General features: G+C 42.8%; 1 protein-coding gene and 2 long non-coding RNA genes across 3 annotated transcripts; 1 reads left to right on the top strand and 2 right to left on the bottom strand.

Moving 5' to 3' along the window:
- Positions 1-436: 436 nt before the first annotated feature.
- On the top strand, positions 437-16,669 carry pipox (pipecolic acid oxidase). The gene is made up of 8 exons (XM_006640891.3): positions 437-607; positions 1,532-1,680; positions 3,982-4,195; positions 7,283-7,465; positions 9,122-9,274; positions 10,828-10,977; positions 12,269-12,344; positions 14,831-16,669. The coding sequence occupies exons 1-8, from the start codon at positions 500-502 to the stop codon at positions 14,959-14,961; spliced, it is 1,164 nt and encodes a 387-aa protein (XP_006640954.1). The 5' UTR covers positions 437-499; the 3' UTR covers positions 14,962-16,669.
- Positions 4,625-6,819, bottom strand: LOC107079896 (uncharacterized). The gene is made up of 3 exons (XR_001480805.2): positions 6,749-6,819; positions 5,297-5,346; positions 4,625-4,706 (listed from the first exon to the last, which is right to left on the bottom strand). It is a non-coding gene; the product is annotated as an uncharacterized lncRNA (long non-coding RNA).
- On the bottom strand, positions 12,261-14,862 carry LOC138225153 (uncharacterized). The gene is made up of 3 exons (XR_011183733.1): positions 14,679-14,862; positions 12,842-12,913; positions 12,261-12,454 (listed from the first exon to the last, which is right to left on the bottom strand). It is a non-coding gene; the product is annotated as an uncharacterized lncRNA (long non-coding RNA).
- Positions 16,670-21,705: the final 5,036 nt, after the last annotated feature.

Here is a 21,705-nt window from a genome sequence, read left to right as displayed (position 1 = left end):
CTGACATCTGCTTTTTGTTTTTCATTTTAGAACCAAGCATTCCAACATCTGTCAGGAAGACACTTTGACTCTCTGTCCTAGTAAGCGTCTCTCAGATAAGATTTAAGATATCCACAGGGATAGAAATCAGTGATATTAAAAAAATGTGTATTAAAGCTGATGCTCTCCAGACCACGATGGCACTGACTTTAATAAAGTTTGATCAAGTGCATGTCAGATTAACAGGAAATTACGGATGATTCCATATGTAAATACATGAAAAATACAGGCGCTTATTTGAAAGTGCTACCACAGTCGTTTTGAAGAGCAGGTGTGTGAGATAGCCCCATGCCTTGCCTCGGGCAGCTGCAGAAGTAGGGCACAGCGTAGCACCACGACGTCACGCTTGTTGCATAACTGCGACTTTGACCTTTGGACACAGTTGTTAGGAGGTGGAGCCAGAAGACTGTGGAGAGGCTTTAAACTTGGAGAAAACGTGAGCGAGAACAGATTTCTGACCATGGCGCTCTCCCACTTCGACTGCATTGTGGTTGGAGCAGGAATTCAGGGTTCCTTCGCGGCTTATCACCTTGCGAAAAGTAACAAGCAAGTGCTCCTCCTTGAACAGGTCAGTACTGAGGGAGCAGCTCCTTGTCCGTGTGTCTCACCCAGCTGGGCCATACAGCGCGATCCGTACTCATGTACAGTATGATCTGTACAGAAGTTTGCATGATCTGTGCAGAAATGCCACCATTCTGCTCATGTTTCCACACAGACTCAGAGGGAAAAACTATTTGTAACTTTAAAAAAAAACTGTCATTGCACTTAATTGCAATGATAGGTATATTAATATCCATATACTAGGTAACCGATGTATGCTGTAGCAGTCTGCTCTGCAGGACTAAATGAACAGTGAACGGGCTCTTTGGCAGCATTTTAAAACTTCTAGTGAATGTCACAAAAATGGCATGTCTTTCATATAACAGTATAAATGTTAAAAGATGATGTGAGTGTTTTGGCCCACCAATAAGAAGCTAGAGATGTTTCTCATAAAAAAATGTGATTTTTTTTTAAATGAGGACACATAAGGGCAAATGAAAAGATATATGATTTACCAAGCACCCCTAACCATTTGCAAATAAAATGTAGCTGCTGTTGTGCTTGAAAAGTGGATGTGATTTTGAATTGTGGAATTTTAAAATGACCCTACCCACATGCATTATCCACCAGTCTTAATAACTCAGATATTTCTCCAAGGAAAAGACTTAAACTAGCTCTCACAGGTTGTGGCACTTCACCCATCTTTGTGCATTAGAAACCTGAATGATGTTCACCTCGATTCTTTCCAATATTATATCACCTCTGAAATATGAAAGAAAGACGGAGCTCGGCTGTCACAGGAGCACAGGGGCAAAAGACAGGAAGAAAAACCAGGACTCTTGTCTCATTCCACTGGCGGCAGTGCTGTTTGGTGGCCTGGATTCTCAGCTCAGGGCTGGTTTTGTGTTTTTGAGACCTGTCCCCGGTTTAATTTGAATCTCTCCCCTCGCAGTTTGTTCTCCCCCACTCTCGGGGAAGTTCACACGGACAGACACGCATCATTCGGAAGGCCTACGAGCAAGAGTTCTACACACGCATGATGGAGGAGAGCTACCAGCTGTGGGAACAGCTGGAAAAAGAAGCCAATGTGCAATTGTACAGGTGCCCCATCAATCTGCCTTTAACCCAAAGGACCCAGACCCTGCAGAGTGGCTTATCATTTTAGTTAGCCAGGCCAATTATTTGGTGAATAGCTATGCTACAGCAATGATCGGTCATGCTACCTCATCAAACAGGCATTTCTGTAGTTTAAAGTAATTCAAGTAGGGGGCCGCGTCAGCATGCGCAGGCTGCAAAGGAACAACTAAAGGTTTATTCCGTGCTGAAAAGAGAAGAAAAGAAACACGATGTTTCGACTGTGGAGCCTTCTTCGGGTTTGAGCCCTGTGTCTTTACATTTATTTTGACACCTGAAGAGGGCTCCACAGCCGAAACGTTGTGTTTCTTTTCTTCTCTTTTCAGCGTTGAATAAACCTTGACTTATTTCTGTAGTTTAACCTCTTCACTGATCAACGGAAAGTGTAGGATCCACTGTACAATAGGCTTCTTATCAGCATAATACCACAGTTTATTCAGGGATAGGATCCTGTATCCATGTAGACCTTGGCTGCATTACCCAAAGCTTGAAATGAACTGGACTCACAGGAAACGACCCCCGTGTCCTTGCATTCATTTTTCCATCTCTCCCTTCACAGCAGGACAAATGGCAATCAGGCATCTGATTAGATTTTTTTGGAGAGGGATTGATAAGCCTTCTGTTAAAGGAATGATTTCTTTACATAAGTGTAAAATCTTTCTGTACAGTATTAACATCATGAAATCTAGTTCTCTCATCCCGTGCCAGTGAATTATGGCCCGGAGTTTAAGGCAGTCTGTGGCCCTGTAGCTGTGAAAGCTTGAAGTATGAAAACTGTGGTGAAAAGTCAGTATATCTTTGTGAATGATTCTGTGTGTTGGAGCCATATTTCACAATCGGGTAGGGACCACTGGACAGACAGAGATATCCCAAATCTCCATAACTATAACCTCACTCAGGGCCATTCTTTAGCTCTAGAGACATACTAATCATTCAGAGGGGTATGACATCAGAGCATGGATCATATTTGATCCCTCCCCCCCTCCACCCCACTCTTCCCTGGGAGAACAAGCCATCATAAAATTCCCTGATGGACTGTGGAGTCATGTCAGCTGAAATTGCCAATTCATCAAGCTGGCTGGCGGATCCGGAGTGATGCTGAGATCATGCTGTAGACAGGGCTATGAATCCATCAGCCATTATGGGCTGCTGAATTATAACTCATCTCCAAACGCTTTAAATAGACCAATGGAGTGTTGATTGCAAACCGGCAGAAAAGTTAGCTGTGCATACCTTTGCTCTTATTTCAATTGCATTCTGCGATGTGAAAGTTCCTCTTGAGGTTGTGCCTACACACAACACGAGAAGAGTGATATTCACCCTCGGTCAAAGACCGTCCTAACCCTCCCTGGGTTAAAAGTAACTTGATTTGTTTACTTGATTTGTTACCCAGAAATGGTTCTAATTTTTGCTCCTTTATTGTTTAGTATCTCTATTTATTTTTGTTATGTCTAGCTGTGCATATTTTTCACATCAGCTTGTAACTATAAATCTCACAACTGCACACGGGGAGAATGAAGAAGTGGACTTCTGACCTGTCCAGCTTCTGGCAGTCCACCTTCAGTGATCCGAGTGATTCGATTCTGACTGGAGGAGAGGCACGTCCCTCACTGCCCACCTGCAAATAGAACCTGGCTGACTAATCCCAAAATACCCCCATGGACACATACAGTATAGAGGAAACCATAGTCAGGTTGTGACATGACCCAGGCTTGAATCTGTGATAATAGAGGTCATCCTGCAGTCAGTTGAGCACCTTTACTGGTTGAGTCTATCGGGAGGCCCCTGAAAACCCTCAGGGGTTTATCCACTAAAGTCACAATTGCACAAAGATCTCAGATGCACTTAAAGGCAGAAGCTCATTGAACCATAAAAAACCAGAAGTGAACTGTGCCACCCAAGACAGAGTCACACCAGGAGCTGATTACATTGCAACTGTTCTGTTCACATTTCTCATGCTGTTGACACACGTGTGCAGAACATCCTGGCGATTTGTCAGCCATGTTATTTTATCCCTGCCTCCAACACCGGATCATTTATTCTGGCAATAGATTAGATTTCCATCTATGTTCAACCTGCTTGAATCCTCTCGGTGTTAGTGCAGAGATCCGGACTTTATTGATCTGAGGTCAGATCAGTTTAGCTGCTCCAAGAGTCATTTGCATTTCGTTTTCAAAGGCTTTGCTCACAGCCCTTGCTTCCTTGGGAAACGTGGTTAAGAGTTATTTGAAAGAGTTCAAATCCCACCATCTCTGGTCTCTCCTACAGGCGCACGGGGCTTCTGGTCATGGGCCAGGAGGAGGGGCCTGATTTTCAGATGTATAAAAAGACACTGCTGCAGAATGGGGTGCCCACTGAGATTCTGGACCCGGTCCAGTTTGCCCAGCGCTTCCCCAGTGTGAAGAGAATCAGTGGTGACGGGGCTCTCATTGACAAGACCGCTGGTGTGCTGTTTGCTGACCGGGCGCTCAGGGCTGTGCAGGTACTGCGCACACTAGCACTGTTCTCAGCTGTTCCTAAAGGTGCACTTAGAAATTGTCAGGAGTTAGCTCTAAGAATCTTTTACCATGGTAAAAAACTGCAAGGTGATGCCACTCACACTCATCAAGGTTTTGTTTTACTTAACACTCACTGTGAATTCCTATAAATATTTCTCTAAATATTACTGTAAATATTTTTTTTCCAGCAAAAATCATCATTTACATTTACAGTGGTAAACCATGGCAGTAGATTAGAGCAAAAGGCAAAGGAAACATGTACATGAACAATTATGCATAATTCCCAAAATAAAATGTGCATTGGTTTGCAGTCAGAATTGAGACGACTGAAAAAAAAAACATGTATACATGATATGAGATAAAAATACGAGGCTTCTGTACATTTTATGATCACAGCATCGAGTTTTGCAGATGAAAGCTGTGTTTTCCCATTAGAGTTCCGGTAATCCCCCCTCTGTTCCTGTGATCTGAGTGCTGTTTATTCCAGGTTAATTCCTGGAAAACACAAGAAAAGTATTTGATGGAATCCAAGGGGACATCCCTATTACTGCAAAGCCCTGTAGACTACAGACTGAAAACTACACAGTATGGAGATTAGATCAACTCCCACATGAAGCAGAAAAAGAAAAATGTCTTGATGTAAAATCTTTTTTTGTAGTCCGATTTAATGTGCTCCCTCTCTCGGACACTGTTTTGAAGCATGTAGGAAAGATAGCAGGTTACTGACAAGTTATGACCAACACTCTATTGCAGCCTATAACAAAATTACTGATGAAGTGTCAACTCTCCCTCCCACACCAGTGCGCCAAGAGTGATGTGCCCATCATCTCCCACTCTGCAGCTATCCCACACTGAGCAATGAGACAGGTCAAAGTCAGTCCTGGAATTCACAAACCCACACACAGACACAAAACAGCACAGGACTGGTTACATTTGAGTGTAACTGTTAATTGTTCCACAGAGCTGGCTTTGCACACATTTATTACTGCATTCAGGATTGCTTAGCAAACCAGAACATTGCCCCTTTCTTCAGAAATCAAGCCATCCCCCCCCCCCCCAGCTAGTTTATTCCATGTTTCACTTACAGATCTGCTGAAGAGGAGCATGTTCTCAGGTTTACAGCAGGTGCAGGTTTCTGCGGGCACAGACAATGCAACTGTAATGCACAGCCATCATCCCTCGACAGTAGTATTTCTATTAGTATTATGTTAAAAAAGAAATCAATGCTCATTCACAAAATATGGATTAAGCTACTTGAGCACTATGGAAACAAATGCCCCTCATTTGGCACTATTTCTACAGCCCATTGATTTATTTTCATCTAGTCTTAATACATTCTGATCCATTTTAAACATCAACGTAGCAACAGATTGAGAGAGATGTCAGATTCCTGTTAGGAGAAAGCATGATAGGGTCATTATCATTGATGTGATGTACTGTACCTGGGAGGTGCTTTGCAAAAGAAATAATAATGTAGCCCTCCTTACTCTAAAACAATGTATCTGCAATTAAAAATTAAGTACTGATGGACACAGTATAAAATAAAGATACAGCTTTCTTAAAGAGATGCAATTAATCCTAAAATGCAGTTTGTAACACAAGGCTGACATCTCTTTTCATTTAAGAAGCATACAGAACAATCGTGTTCCCCAACTCTACTGTTTTTTGTTTTTACCCTAGAAATCCCCTTCTCCACATTGCAGAGGACCCTAAGATAACATGAAAAGTGAACATTTTTTACACCACAAAATTAAGATCTGTTCTCAATAATTCAACAACTTGAAAAAAGGGAAAATGAGGCACACTCTAGCAGAGAAGACAGAGTCTATACGCCATGAGAGATGAGTCAAGTGTAAATGTATTCCAGGAAAAAAGGATTTTTCTGGTGAAGAATATACTGTAAATGTATCCAATAACCTCTCTAGTTATGATGGTTAATACAAGACTTTAAAGTTTTTAATACAAAATCTAGTGATGAAGATTTCATTTGACATAGCAGTGTCTCAATACCGAATCAAAAAAGGAATCCGGCTTTGAAATGTAATTTAATGTGAAAGAACTGACTCTGAAGTGCTTCTTTCAAAGGCTAAGCGAGAATCCAGCCTGCAAGTTTAAACTCACCAGTACCGGATATTGCACAGAAGTAATCCTCATCAAAAACCTTTCCCAAAAGTTTTTGGAAGGATAAAAAGACTGAATTGAATTCAATTGCAAAATCTGAACTAAACACAGAGAATTGCATGAATAAATAATTAATAAACGGGGCAGCAGTCACCAGGACCAAGATAGGTAAACCCTTCATTAGGCAGTAAAAACACTTTCGTGGCACAAGATTTCTCTGTAAGCTTATAAAATAAATTTAAATAAAAAAGGCTAACCATTACAAAGTAACTGAAAACTAATTAAGACAGTGAAAGAAACTAATCTCGAGTAGGCAACAGCTATTCTGCCTCCAGTGTTTAGATGCAACAGATTATCCCTTTCTCCTCTCTTCAGTCTCCAGATCTGCACTACATGCATTAACCAAAATAACTTACTAGAGACAAGTGCTCTCTGGCCATGGCAATGAACATGCCTTTAACCCTTCACAAGGAGTCCTCTTTGTGAGTCAAGGCTCAGCTGTCCTGTTGATTGAAGCACAGGGACAACACACAGATCCCGCTCATGAAGTAACAGTTCTTTCTTCCAAAACGAACATTATATAGTCCAAAAAAAAGAAAAAAGAAACAAAAACAAAACAGACGGAAGGTCTTGGATATTGTGATGTATTACTGCACCCATGGACATGTGGCTCTTTAAACATCATTATTACATCCACGCAGAGCACTCTCCTCACAGCAGCAGTAATAGAATTCCCCTGCGATGTGTTGCTTTTGTACACTGTGATTCTGTTAGGCTTGTGGCTGTGTTGTGCACAGGCAGACCATTATGCCTGTTAGCTGAACCCTGGCCTATCTGGACCCTTGCAGTGAGTGGAGCAGGCAAGGACAGGCGTAGACAAATGCGTTGCTCATCCTTCTCCTTTCTCTTCTGCTAACTGCCTTGATCTGGTACGCGCCTCACTCCCCAAGGCGGTGTTCCAGCGTCTAGGAGGAGTGATTCGGGATGGGGAGAAAGTTCTCGACATCCGGCCTGGGTCTCTGGTCACCGTGACAACAGGCCGCGGGACATACAGTGCGAAGAGCTTGGTGATCACTGCGGGCCCGTGGACCAACACCATGCTGAGCCTCACTGGGCTGCAGCTCCCCCTACAGGTACAGTACCTGCTTGAAGACCAAAAACAGCTGCACACCTCCACACCTGGATCTGTTCTTACAGTTCCAAGAAAACGTTAGTGAGCTAGTCCGAATTCCTGTATATTTTATGCCTAAAATTCAAGTAGATGAAGATTAAACATATAACGCAAAAACATAAGATATATCTCCTCCCCACTGGTATCTGGTATTTGGTGAGTGTACTGGTGCACTATGGGTTCCGTCACACCCAGGTGGGGCTGCACACTGGTGGTGATGGAGGGGAGTCCCCATTACCTGTAAAGCGCTTTGAGTGAAGTGTCCAGAATATAAGTGTAAGCAATTATAATAATTATAATTATATATGGATTATTATAAATGATGCAACACTAAATATCCTAATGCAAATAAGTGTCCAAAGCTTTTGAGTTAGTAACCGGTGGCACCTCTTTCAGTAGTAATGACTAAATAAATTTCTTACTTTAAATTTAGCATGGCAGAATGACACTTTAATAGCCTGACCTTCATACTTTGGTAGATCCATAAAGAAGGACAGTGTACTTCACTGTAGAGAGTAATGACTTAAAGGACCCTTGAGTTCCACTGGAAAGTTCCCTGTAGATCTGAGTTGGCGTGACTTTGGGCTTCTTTAGAAGTGTCTGTGAGGAGACTTTCATTGCATACAGTATATACACTTTGCCCTTAAAAGAACTGGAGCTCATCAGTCTGTCTCGAATATCTGGGAATGTCTTATCAGCACCCAGTGATAAATCAATGGAACTTAATTAAAACAATCTATTTTCGTTGTGCCTGTGCTGCTTGCCTCCATCTGGACTGTTTTAAAATTGTGTTCTGGTTCCTGCTCGACTTAATCGCGAACGCAAGCACTCCCTTTGCAGAATGAGTATCACATCTGAAGAGTCTCGATGTGAAATACATAAAATGAAAAAAGAAAGAAATAGAAATTCTAAAAATAGCTCAGTCCCCTGGCCATAGGCGATGAATTATGACTAGCCAAGTAGCTGATAGAGTCAGCAGACCTTGAAGGAATGCGTGAGGCTCTGGAGGAAACACAATGCTTTTTACACTTAGAATAAACAGCACCCTCCCTCCTGCACAGCATGGTGAAAAAACAAACAGTAAAGCTCTTCATTATCAGCTCCTTAGGAGGAATGGGGATTTAAATGTGATTTCACGTACTGTAGTTGGGAGCATGCAAGCCTTGTAGCTTTAGAGAGCAAAAAAAAAATCCTGAATCTTCAAACACTCCTAAACGGAAACATTTTCCGATGTTTCGTGGCCGGCCTTTTCCAAAGACAGCAGGTATCTGAGGAAGGAAAGGGAACAAGAAAGCTAATGTGAGAAATTCTATGGAAGCCAGTCACTTTTCTATCTCCTCGGGTCGCCTACATTACTAGGAACACATCAGTTCATTAAACGCGCAGCTACAGAGTGCAGAGCTATAGCTATCAGAAAATTTGATTTTTAGAATTATTGAGCACATTTCATTAAATCCTGATTGTCATGCAGCTACATCGCTACACACGGAATTGCAGTGGGATTGGAGGTAATTAAAGTGATGCAAGGTAAACAGCGCTGCTTAATCAGGCTGGAAATGTTTTATTTATCTGTTTGCCTTTCAATCCGAGCACCCGACTTGATTCTTAAATCGGACAGGTGAGGAGAATCAACGTGTGCTACTGGAGAGAAAAGGTGCCGGGCACCTATGGGATCAGCAGCCAGTTTCCGTGCTTCATTGGGGTGAAGTCGCATGGAGCCAAACATGATATTTACGGTCTTCCATCCAATGAGTATCCAGGTCTGATGAAGGTGAGTGACCAAAGACACCTCTCTCTTGGCAGACAAAGAGGCACATACACGCGTACACTAAAAGCAGAAAGCATGTATCCTGCATCACCAATGTACACCATATTCTCCCCTTTTAAAAATATCTTTGTTGGTACTGTATGACTATTTATCCCTATCACTTACATATGAAGTCAGCTCTACTGCACTTAACCATCAACTCTCCCTTTTAAGTCTTACACTAACATTCCATCTTATCTCGTCTTTTCTGGTTACTGTACAGTACTGTATGATCTCCTATGTTTTATCCTACATGGCTCTCTGTCTACTAAGTTTGTTGAACGTTTTAAACAACGAAGACACCTCTCTGAGTCTCCCTGACATGCAGCACTGAGTTGCCCAGTACACTGGAATCCCAGTAGGAGTCCCACTGCTGAGAATATGCCGGGACAGCATCTGCAGGATATTTCTAAAAGAACACCAATAGCAACCGCAGATGTGAACTGGAGATGGAGAGGTTCTGATTTTACAGTAAATCACTTTCCTTGGATGTTGTCAATTGTGAAATAGTTTCAGCATTGTACATCAAGTATGTATATAAAGGTCTTACTATTTCAAGGAAATTAACTTAAATACAGGGCGCAGATATCAAATCTGGGCGAGAAACGTCTTCTGTTTGTCTTTCTAGAAAAACCAGTGCATACCTTGCAGGATCATCTTTAAAAGTCATTAGATGCACTTTTTAGAAATTACACACGGTCTATTAAATGGAAATACTCTTCCTCATAACACCGACCGCAAGCAATTTTCTTCCCTTCTGAATTGCAATGTCCTTAATACTTAATCATCAGAATTTTCAAATTTAACATACAATGGCTCTGAAATGGCACACAGCATGGTTTCGCTGTTTAGAGAGCTCTTTAAGACCAGGCACTTTATTTATTCTGTAAACTGATAGCTTCAGAATATTGAGGAGAGAGATATGCATCAGTGACTTTTACAAGATATTTCATTTAATTCAGAGATGAAATGAAATTCTAGCGCTGTCACTTAGGAAACTCACAGCATAAAACTGTTCTGAGGTCTGTGATAGAGATCCATTTGGTCTAATATGCTTTGACGGTCCTGTTTGTTTTTCCGCTGCTCTGACGCTCAGTTTAAACGTGCTATGCCCAGCAACAATTTAGAAGTAATTTGTGCACTGCTTGTGTGTACAGGAGCAGCAGACAGCATAATTGTACCAGGCCACTCATCCTGTATATATGTCCTTCGCTAAACCCACACAGTGCTGCAGCACAAGTTATGTGAGGACAGTAGGGATCTTCAGCCTGATTCAACTCAGACTGAATGTGAATATCTAGCTAAATAGTCCCAATTAAGGAACAAATATTACATGAAAAGTATTTTAGAGTTCATTGATGTGTGCAAAAACTTTCTTTAATGGTTCTTTAATGAAAGATTAATGCCAGTGATGGAAGACACTTCTAGAAATCTTTATGTATTGGGGCTCCAGAATTGGAGGCTGTCAGATCACACCAAAACCTGGTGTATTCCTGATCTTGCTGGCATCGTTTCAGATTTGCTATCACAGCGGCAGCAAGACCGACGCCGACCAGAGGGACATACAGACATCCCGGGAGGACATTGACATCCTGTCCCGATACGTGTCCCGCTGTTTCCCAGGCCTGGTGTCCACGCCTGCCATCGTGGAGAGCTGTTTGTATACGGTGAGCAGGGCTTGGAGAGCAGTTCCGGAAATTAGAGTAATACATCTGTATTCCAAATACAGATGGTCTCGTCTCTCACTGGTCCTGCCACGATTGTTTGGTTCGAACCATGGGCCTGAGCAAATCTTTCAGGAGGCCTTGCTGTACGACAGTGGCCGGTGAAGTACAGGCCTGGGAGGGCTCTGGCAGTCTGGGGTTGGCTCCGATAACACCAGAGTCTCCGGTTCGAACCCTGACCAGGTTGGCCTTTGTCAAAGCAAACCCTGGCTTTCACTGTGCGATCTGTGCATCTCAGCCTTGCTGGTTTTGGAGTAGTGAGAAATGCGGAGATAGAAAGACAGAACATATGATTCTGAGGATGTTTGCTTCCTGCTTAAGTAGAATAATTTTCATCGTTTTTTATATGCCGGGAAAGGAGGGCTCAGAACACCCCATTTGCTAAACGCTATGAGTTCTTACACTCTGAATCCAGCAGACTTCTTCCAAGCACAGCTTCACTGCCAACTAACACATGCAGATCCCCGAGACGTTCCCTCACAGACTCCTCTCACTTCCGACAGGCGGGGGCAGATCATTTAGCGCCCTCATTTTCATATCGGCTTCTGCCTCCCCTAGCCAAAACCGACTCTGGAACAAAAACCGACTCTGGAACAAGAAAAGTTGCAGCGTAGCGCAGAAATGGCGACCAGCCTTCAAAAGCAATGAACAGAGGCGCAGCAAAGAAGCGATCGTGGCAGGCTGATATTGGTGGGTTGTTAAGTTGTCACTGTGGGTTACAGCTCGGCAGGGGCTGCTGCTGCAGTGAGCAGGGTCTGTGGGAGGAGGGAGTGTTCACATGCGCAGGAGCCAAGGTCACTCTGCTCTGCTTCCAGAAGACTTCTGCACGCTGGCAGCTCATGATTCCAAGTGCCGTGAGACTGTGAGAAACAAAAATTTAAAAGTGCAAAGAAATCATACTTCCAAGGGGGTATGGCACACTACATAACTCTGCAAGGATAAATCATACTGTAGATAGTCAACAACAGAGTTTTGCTGTTTATCACTCGCTGTTCGTCCATCTTTGGGTGGGGCCCATTTGTAAGCAATTTAATTGACATTTCAGCCATTTTATTTCAAAGCTAACGGATCTGGACAGAGCTTTACAACACAGAGACATAATATTGACGAAAGGAGTGAAGAAAAACGTATCTGAATGTCTGAAGTGGAGCAGAAATGTGAAAGACTGTCTGCAGCACCACACATTCTTTTTCATTTTATTTTTTCTCTTCTCTCTGCTTCTTGTTTCATGCAGGTCACTCCCGACTCTCATTTTGTCCTGGATCGCCATCCCTCACATTGCAACATCGTCATTGGCGCGGGCTTCTCAGGTCAGTGCCAGGATAATAATAATAAGGCCCCCCCTCCCCATCCCTGACTCACCCACAGCACAACAGCACATCATCGCTGCTCATCACAGCCTGATTTGATGGTGCGATTGCTGGGGGGAAAAAAAAAGTTAAATGTCAACAAACTGGAATTGAGTGCATATCTAGAAAATAAAAGCAAGATTTTTTCAGTCAGGCATTAGAGAAAAACAAGAACCTCTTTACATATTTGTAACTGGGAGATGAAACAAAGCCAACAATGAATATAGGAGAATAACTCTCTTGGTCCCACTTATCCTACCTAATGTCTTTAATTGAGCCTGAGATGATCCACACCAATGGTGCACAACTCCTTTCCTCCACAGCCAAAGGATTTTGTTCCATCTGTTCTGGTACTCAGTTGAACTGATTATTTCTCTAATTGGACTCATTTGTGGCACGTAGTATCACGGATTACTATTTAAAGCATGAAAACACAACAAATTTATAGAGATACTTACTGTATGATTTGGATGCAGTTCCATCTAGTATTCTTAAAGGTACACAATTCCTCGATCACAGAATAGCCCAGCCTGAAATGTAAGAATTCATGCTAAAACAGTGTTTTCGGAAACATGTAAGCAAAGTTTGTGTCTCTGTGGCACATCCTGTACATCCATCTGACCCCTGCGCTAATATTTCAAAGACTAAGGATTTATTGCAGTTATTCAGTAACATGGTGTTATAACACTGTTTTGATTTTTCACCATTAACTTTCTTTATCATCATTGTTTATAGCGGTGGTAGGGTTTAACAGTATCAGGGCAAAGACTACAGTTTAGATGATTCATGTTTTGCTCACTTCCTGAAAAAGCAAGCCCCATTTTTCCTGTAGAGAAAAACTCACATTGTTGCTCGATTTTAAAAGGGTAATCCACACAACCAAAAAGCCACAATTTGCCCTTGTTTCTGGCATGTATTGTAATCAAAGCTGGGCACAATTGTCTCAGTTTTCGAAACGAGTTCTAGCTGTTGCCATAGTTACACAGCCACCAGTGGGCAGGCCCGTATTTAAGGGCTCTTGGCTCTCTCGGTTAATGTATTCGTGTTCTTTTTTCTTAACTTTAACAAGCCTGGGCAATATTCAGGACTTGACTTCTTTCTGAACCCATCCGAGAAGCTCCATAATGTGGTGTGCCCCACGAGTAACCTTCAGGTTATGTGCTGTACATTAACGTAACACAAAAATGAAATGAGATCGATTCCCTGCCACTTGCAAACAGGAAAGTGCCTGCACACAGCTATTTGAATGTGTAGATAATTGGGGACCTCTCTGACTTTCACTGTCTGAATATGACAGTCATTCACAGGACCAGCTCCTATTAGGTTCCTGTTTGACCCACACTCCCTATGAAAAATTAACAATAGAGCCACATTTAGCGGAAAAGATTTTGCAGAGACACAGAAAACAACCATCAAAAGTTTTCCTGGACTGTCGGGGATAGACACTGCACGTTAAGGGTGGAAAGGCCAAAACTTTTGAAGAAAGCAGTGTGATCTTTTAGCTGCAGTGTTTGTACTTGTACAGTTTGTGAGAAAACAGGAACTCCTTGCTCTGAGGTACAGTATGTTGATGTTTAAACTGAGATACCCAGGGCTGTAATGGTAAATATTTCATACAAAGGAAACGTGACGGGGGAATATGATTTCTTCTAAAACACATTTTATATTTACAGCCATAAGAAGTCTAGCTATTTTGTTCACTGACTTACTGTACTGTAAATGACACTGGCTGGTGTGACTATTGTAGGTCAAGTGGCATACTGACAAGAGTGCTGTCGTAACGCCACACATCGATTCAGAGAGAGTCGGCTCGCTAACGTGATCAATATCAGCACGCAGTCAGCTGACACCTGAACACAGAAACCCAGGCTACTTTTGAAAAATAGGCTACATGATAATGCCAGACCACATGCTGCAGGCTTTACCAGTGAGAATTTACAGTGTAAAGGGTGGGAGATGTGAACCCCATCACCTTAAATAAGCCCCTTTCCAGCTGTCCAGCGTATAAACTCGCAAGGAACAAATAGCAGGCTCATGAGTCTGGACTTTTTTTGGGGGGATTTGCATTATTCAATGGCTTACTTTCAGGCTGGGACACATGTCGAAAAAATTTGGAGAATATGAAAAAGCCATGCATCCCACAAGCTTATTACTTTTTACATCTGAAGCTGTGTATTACAGAAAATTATTTTTTATGGCAGCTTTTGCTTTAGCTATTGAAAAAGAATCACACTTGACAGTATGTGGAAACAGCAGTGGAACAAAAGGAAAAAATGTTTGAAATGATCACTCTACCTTGAGATGGACAAAGGGGCTTTTGTGGTAAAAAAAAGACAGATTTTGCATTTCTGATCCAGAGCTTCTCTCTCCATCTGCTGGAGAAAAAGAACAACCTCTTCCTGCGGTGTTTCCGCTGCTCTGAAACAGCTGGTTTTGCTTTCTCCCAGGTCACGGATTCAAGTTCGGTCCAGTTGTTGGAAAAACCCTCTGTGAACTCAGCCTGAATAAGACGCCCTCCCATGACCTTTCACCTTTCCAGATCCAGCGCTTCCAGCCCCAAGTCAAATCGTCCTTATAAGTTACAAACCTCTGCTCCACCTCTGCAGGAAGAGGTCTGATGAAACAATGGAACGGGAAACTATGGATTTATAATAAATTTAAGCTTTTAAAAAATGCAGAAAAAAAACCCATTCCAGAAACCAGCTGGGCCTCTAACCAGGAGATGCCTGGATGGAACCCTGATTGGGCAGTTACAATCCTGGTACTAGTATGACATACAGTATCACATTATCCAGTGAAAAGCATGGTGAAACCTGAAGTGATAGCGAAAACACAGTTAAGTGCAGAAATACACTGTGAAAGCAAGGTACTGTAGATGTTCAGCAAAGGCAAAGCAGAAAAAAATACAATGGTTCAGAATTGTCGTGGTATTCCTTTCCAACTGTCCCCATCCATAGTACAGAAAAGTCCGAACACCGAATGACCCTGTGGAAGGTCACAAGGAGCTGTCCTGCCCTACACTCAGCAAACGGGCTGAGCCATACTCATTTCACAGGATAACTGTGGGAAGAAGAAACTGGAAGGCACACTGGAGTGTCTATGAGGACAGAAGAGTTCCCCAAGGCCACTGCAGGCTGCAGCAGACCACCGTGAGGAAAGGCACGTGCACGTTGCAAACAGAAGTAACGAAAACCCCAAGATAAGGAGTTGTTCTGAATTTCTGTTCAATTCATGCGAAGTCCCTTTTGAAAGGAGCAGGCGTTATCATAACTCGAGGGCTAGCGCCTCTGCTGGACTCCCACACGTGGTCCGACATGCAGGAAGAACCACAAAGCCTTTATATTATCAGTCGAATTATCAATGCATCTCATTCCCACTAAAAAAAGTAGAAATTACGCTCTAGTTTGTTATTTCTTGTGTTCCCCACAGTAACACACACACACACACACACATTCGTCTTACCTCTCTCTGTTGAGAAGCTCTTTCACCGAGTAAGCAGGTTGTTAAAAAGTCATCAGCTCTGGAGCCATTCATCTTTGAAAGCCGACTGCAAGCACAGTTGTTTGTTGGTACCTTTTCCCATTGTAAACATTTTAATCACTAATCATCCAGGCTGTTAGGACGAAGCACGACCGCAGACATCAGCTCAAATGGGAAAATTATACAGCCTTCCTCCAGGAGCTCGCTGGGGCTATTCATTTTCCAGCTGTAAGTGAATTTGTATTGATAGAACAAGAAAATGGCAGAATTAAAAGGCCATTAAACATGCAAAGCAAAATTCATCTTCTGAAAAAGCCGAAGTCCCAATGAATGGCACTGGCCTGCAGATCTGCTGTCCAGGTTTTCACCTGGTGCTTTAATCGGATTTGTCTTTCATTTCCATTGCCGTCCCATGGTATGGAGATACACAAGTTGTGAACAGTTCTTCTCGCAGCATGCCTTGGGATATACTCTACAGCATGTGTGTTAGCATCATCACTAGTAGTAGTATTATATAAGAAGTGGGATGAAACATGGATATCTTTATATTTATTTGGTATCCTGAGGACAAATGGGAAACACTTGAGAGTTAAATACTGCAAAGCCACAGTAAGCCTAGAAACTGATGAGAAACCGCTGATGCTGACTGTGGCATTACAAAACATTTCAAGAGCCCAGGAACTCAGAGAGCTCCTTATTCCCATGAAACTAGATAGTTAGACCACGGGTCTAGTCCAGGAGAGACACATCAGCATGAGAAACCTGCCCAGTCAGTCACTTTAGAAATAAAGGAACTGGTTTTCTGATTGACTTATTGATGGGTTTTTAATTTCCAGCTTTTTGCCTTAATATTAAAATCCAGAAAACTGAATGTTCATATTAAAGCAAAACCTTAACAGCCTACCTTCACCATTATACTTTGAATAACCATCAGATCTACAATCCCCAATGTTCTTTATATGAATTTAATGCAGAAGTAATGCAAGCAGATGTAATGAGCCTTATCTCTGTTAAACGATTTATGTTTCGCTTTCTCAGTATTATCTAAGCATTAAGGCACAACGTGTGAGCAGCGGCAGATCTGAGCATAGGTGAGATCCGTGCTAAGTTTTAAGGAAACACAATAATCGTCTTGTGAACATGAGACCTAATTAATTTTGGAGTATTAATTTATTTATTTCAGGATACGACGCATGCCTCTGGAATGAGTTTGCCATAGCTGTGTCGGTGGTTCTGTTATTTCGTTGCCAAGCAAAGGAAGAAACAATTAGCACACGCAAGGAAAAAAAAGAGAGGGTTTCTTGCTTGCTGCGCAGGGTGCATTCAATGTAGCTATGGAAACATCTTTTTTTCCCCCCAAACCTGTCTCACTGGGCACTTTGTTAATGAAATACAAAATATATGCATGGTAATCAGTGAGGCTCTATGCATTATTACATAGCAAAGGGTTTGCTGGAAGTGGTAGCAGAGTTACTGTCCAGGACTATTAATAGATACGGCGCTACAGTGGGCTTACTGTCGCTTGTGCGTCGATGGACTGTTCTTGCTCCATTTTGCTTTGTAGATTTTGTTTTATGCTCCAATCTCATTAATAATTAATACATTCCCCACCAATGTGACACGCATTAATAAGGTTTAAAACCCACGGAGATCACATTGCCCATCTAAGATCTGAAGAGAAAATTCATAAATAAGTATTTAAAAACTGTTGTCAGCAGTCCCCCCACCCCCCAAAAAAAATCTGGCTTTCCAATTAGCTTTTCAGCAGGAGGGCTGTCATATTACAACACACTCTAACCTTAGATTATAAGCACATTGTAAATCAGTCAATGATAATATGCCTCACTGAGACCATTTGGAATTCAACCTAGACTGGAGGTTTAATGACTTCTCTTGGGCAAATGTACTACATAAATGTACTACACAATTCATAGCATGATCAACCGTATAACCTAACCATTTTTAAAAGAATGATTGTCAATGCCACTACAGGATGTCCCACACGTGTGTCTGCACTTTTACCATTAAATCAGGTAATACTTTTGTTATCTTTGAAATGTTTGAAGTATTGAGAAAAATGCTGGGAATGATGATAACAGAACGCAGGATACTTGCCGTTGTGCCTGCTTGTTAAATACTGATCCAAGTGCCTCATCAAGCCACTTTCTTATCAACATCTCAATGAATCACCTTCCATTGGCTTGGTCAGTGTGTCCTGAGTGCTGCCAAAAAGCATCTCCAGGGCAAGCTGGAGGAATGATGAAAATGTACTTGAAATTGCTGAAGCAGAGCTCCAGTCTGGGCCAATCCCTGAATCACTGGGGCTCCATTGCCAGAACCAATGAAAACAAATGGCACTTATCTTACTGCATGAGTCTTGGTGATTTGTAAATCAGACCAGAGCTCCATGAGCTTTCTGTCTGGGTTTGAGTCAATCCAATGCATGGGCGTGCACACACCATTCAAGTCTACACCCTGGGGTTACAAAGTTAATGACTGAAACACCAGAGTTTCAGAATAAGTGTTCTCCAAAAAAGCTGACTTCAAAGAACAGCAGGGTGTGTAATATCACAAAACCTAAACTATACAGACCACTTCTTCAAAAAAACACATAAAACAGCAATTAAACTTAGTCATGTATTTCAAAAAGAAATAAAATACCTTTAAATTGCCAAGTGGGCTCAATGGCCACCTCAGGATTTCCTTCAGCTGTGATAAATGTATCCTTATCACCGGGACAGAAAATAGTGCTGACTGTGCTTCCAGAACACTTTCATCCTACTCCACGCTAAACCAATTCTCTGTAAGAGGCTCCTGCAAAGGCAAAACATGGCTTTTAAATTCCCCTCGCCTGCAAAAGAAAGAAACCGGAAACAACCGATACCAATCACCTTTTGAAATTAGGGGCGGGGCGGGATGGTTTGTATGAAAATGGAAACCGTAGAAAATTTAAAGCCGCGATCAATCACAGACACACCCTGACAAAAAAAAAACCCTGGCATTTCACAGTTCTATTGGTCAAACCCTGGGCTTCAACACGATACCTGGAGAGAGGAGAGGGACAGAGCTGGAGGAGGAAAGCAGGAGTGTGAGAGAAGGAGACAGAGACCGACAGAGAGGCTGAGAGACTCCGAGAAGAGAATGGAAGGTGTCCCGTCCCGGCCAAGAGTGCCGCCGCCAGCTTCAGGTGTCAGCTGTGACAACCATCACGCTAAATCAGGGCCAGAAGGGCCCTCCTAAGGAGGAAATGCAGATTACAGCTAATTCAAATTGCTCCTTTCTAGTTTCCTAATTGCAAAATGTCATGTGGAAAAAATAGATCGACTCCAGATGCTTCAAGGACTTCTTATGTGTCTGATTTCTTAAAAATCCGATCAAATTTACAGTACTTATAGCTATTTCTATGTATGACCTGTAGTACAAATGAGAGACTTAAATTCATTCAGAAATGTGTGATTGGAATGCATATAGCACTGTCTTCTTGACTGATTCCTTCTGAAGTGAAAAGCATTGGTACGTGGGTATGCTTTTTTTTTTCAAAGAAAAACACTGCAGCAGGCACTGTCTGCTCCACACTGTCATTGTCTCTCTAAAGCTGTCAGCCCCATCCAGTCCTACTCTGTCAATATTCTCCTCTTTAATTGCTTTGGCTTCTCCAAACTTATAGCAGACTGCACTTAGCAGTCAGTCATGCAATTTGAGGAAGCATTCATGCATGGAGAGGAGGGAAGGAAAAATAGAATGGCACAATACATCATGGGGAAACGGGAAAAGAAATCCGCCTCTTTATTCTGGAAGAGCTTTGCGGCATCAACTGAGAGAATGTTTGAGCACGGCATGCGCTTGACCCGTCCTTTTGACCTTCCTGCCCTCAATCACACATTGCCAGAGCAGGCTGTACATTAGCTGATAAAAGTGTTCGCTCTGACCTTATCCGTGAGGTCAATCCATACATGCATCTAGGTGATTCCTGTGCAGGGTGATTGCCTTTATTACAGCTTATTCTCTTATGCATGACGCTCGACTCCTTGACCCTCACAGTTTTAGCTGATCAGTCTTTGCAGGACACTGCTTGTTTAACACACACGGCTGAGGGACATGGCATCCTAAGACAGAAGGGAAAAGCTCACTTTTCACTGTACCCAGGACTAAATCTCATACTTTCAGAGACCAGGCCTCTTGTGTCGCTGCTTTATTGTTACGGAATGCCCTTCCATCAGACCATACGAGAGACAGATTCCGAGACTCTCCTCGAATCCAAAATCAAAACTCATCTCTTTACCACGGCACATTCCATCTGTATAAAGATGTATGCTCTTGTTTGTTTGTTTTTCTTTTACTTTTTTTGGACTTCTCTTTTTTATTTATCACTATGTACAGTGATATCTTGAGTTTGGAAAAGCACTTTATCAATAGAATGTCTTCTTCTAGATCTTCTTTTTATTATTATTGCTGGCAGCCTTAGTCATGAGATCCTCCCCTCTCACTGGAAAAGCAGGGATTGGTTGATTGCATGCTCCCAACATCCTGCTTTCTTAACCCAAATAAAGAGACAAGAAGGAATGGTTGGTGTGCAGGATTTGCACGTCAAAAGAAACTTCAGGTGGTCCGCACAGTGCGTGTAGCACCAGCAGCATCTGCAGTCCACTGGCACCAGTCACTTCTCCTCTTACATGTACACAACCTTCCAGCCTAAAGCACAAGGCCAGCCCACCTTCACCTGACACCTCACCTTTCAGATGCAGCCAGCAGGAGCACAAGTCAAGCAGAACGGAGGAAAAAGAAACTGTCATGTGGCAAAAAAAAAAAAAAACCCTGACAGAACAGAAATCATCTGCCATTTGGAAGTATAATGAGCTCAGTGGTGCTCTGCTGGGAATGGCACTCTTGAGTCGGATCCCTCCAGCAGGAACAGCGCTCATCTCTCGCTCTCCAGCTTCCAGCCGGTGGGATCGTTCGTGCCAGAGGGTGGGAAATCAGTTCGGGTCTCGAATCCTGCATTTCCCGCCCCGCCCAGGATGACGCCGACTAGCCCGGTTATCATCAGGTTACTCGACACTTCAAAAACAGGGGGAGGGAGGCCGGGTCTTGAAGCGAGGGGGAGTTGGAGAAAAGTCATGGTTCAGACTTGCTTACCTCGAAGTTCTGGCCTTTTATCAGCATTTCGCCTTTTAAATCTCTGGACATCTGAAGTTCCCAACATCACTGTAGGCATTCAGAGGTGCCCGGACATCTACGAGTGTCCTCTCTTAATGAAATCCATGATTGCTTCCCCTTCAGCAGGTGCAGGGGAGTCTGCACTGCGGCGAGGAGAATCAAGATTTCATTTCCTTGTGTCTTTGAGGCTTCACCGGGGAGATGGAGATTGCACTGGGGAAGGGACACTGATCAGGAGAAAACCATGTTATTCCGACAGGCTTGTACTGCACCTTCATGTTTACTCTGCCCTGATGATGCCAGAGAGGTCTGGGCTCGGAGGCTTTCGGCGCAGAGGAAATAAACTGCGAGCCCCTCAGAGCAACCATGCCATACGCTCGCTTTTCACTGCTCGCTCCTGGATTAATTATGCAGTTCCTCACCTCAGCCTCGCGGGAAGCAGCGGAAGACCACAGATCACACATTTTAATAACAACTCGCTGCATAAAACAGCCTGCCAGAGTTAACTGTGGGGAATAACGCCTGGTCTGAGAGACGTGCTTTAATGTGTCCCCAATGAAGAACACATAACAGGAACACATAACAGGAACACCAGAAGGCACCCTACCCAGGAACAGGGTCATCTGAAGCTCAAGCCTGTGTGTAAACACCAAATAATGAGAAAGAGACACAAGCACACAGCCCA

This window comes from Lepisosteus oculatus, chromosome 26 (assembly GCF_040954835.1).
Source record: "Lepisosteus oculatus isolate fLepOcu1 chromosome 26, fLepOcu1.hap2, whole genome shotgun sequence".
Classification (NCBI taxonomy): Eukaryota; Metazoa; Chordata; class Actinopteri; order Semionotiformes; family Lepisosteidae; genus Lepisosteus; species Lepisosteus oculatus.
Note: the sequence above shows the minus strand (reverse complement) of the source record. Positions and strands in the feature narration are given on the sequence as shown.

What these genes read in the sequence shown, in the direction of transcription:
- pipox (XM_006640891.3), top strand. Translation starts at nt 500, where the DNA reads ATGGCGCTCTCCCACTTCGACTGCATTGTGGTTGGAGCAGGAATTCAG. An exon ending in AAGTGCTCCTCCTTGAACAG is followed by an intron (nt 608 to 1,531) that starts GTCAGTACTGAG and finishes CTCCCCTCGCAG; the next exon opens with TTTGTTCTCCCCCACTCTCG. An exon ending in GGGCGCTCAGGGCTGTGCAG is followed by an intron (nt 4,196 to 7,282) that starts GTACTGCGCACA and finishes TCACTCCCCAAG; the next exon opens with GCGGTGTTCCAGCGTCTAGG.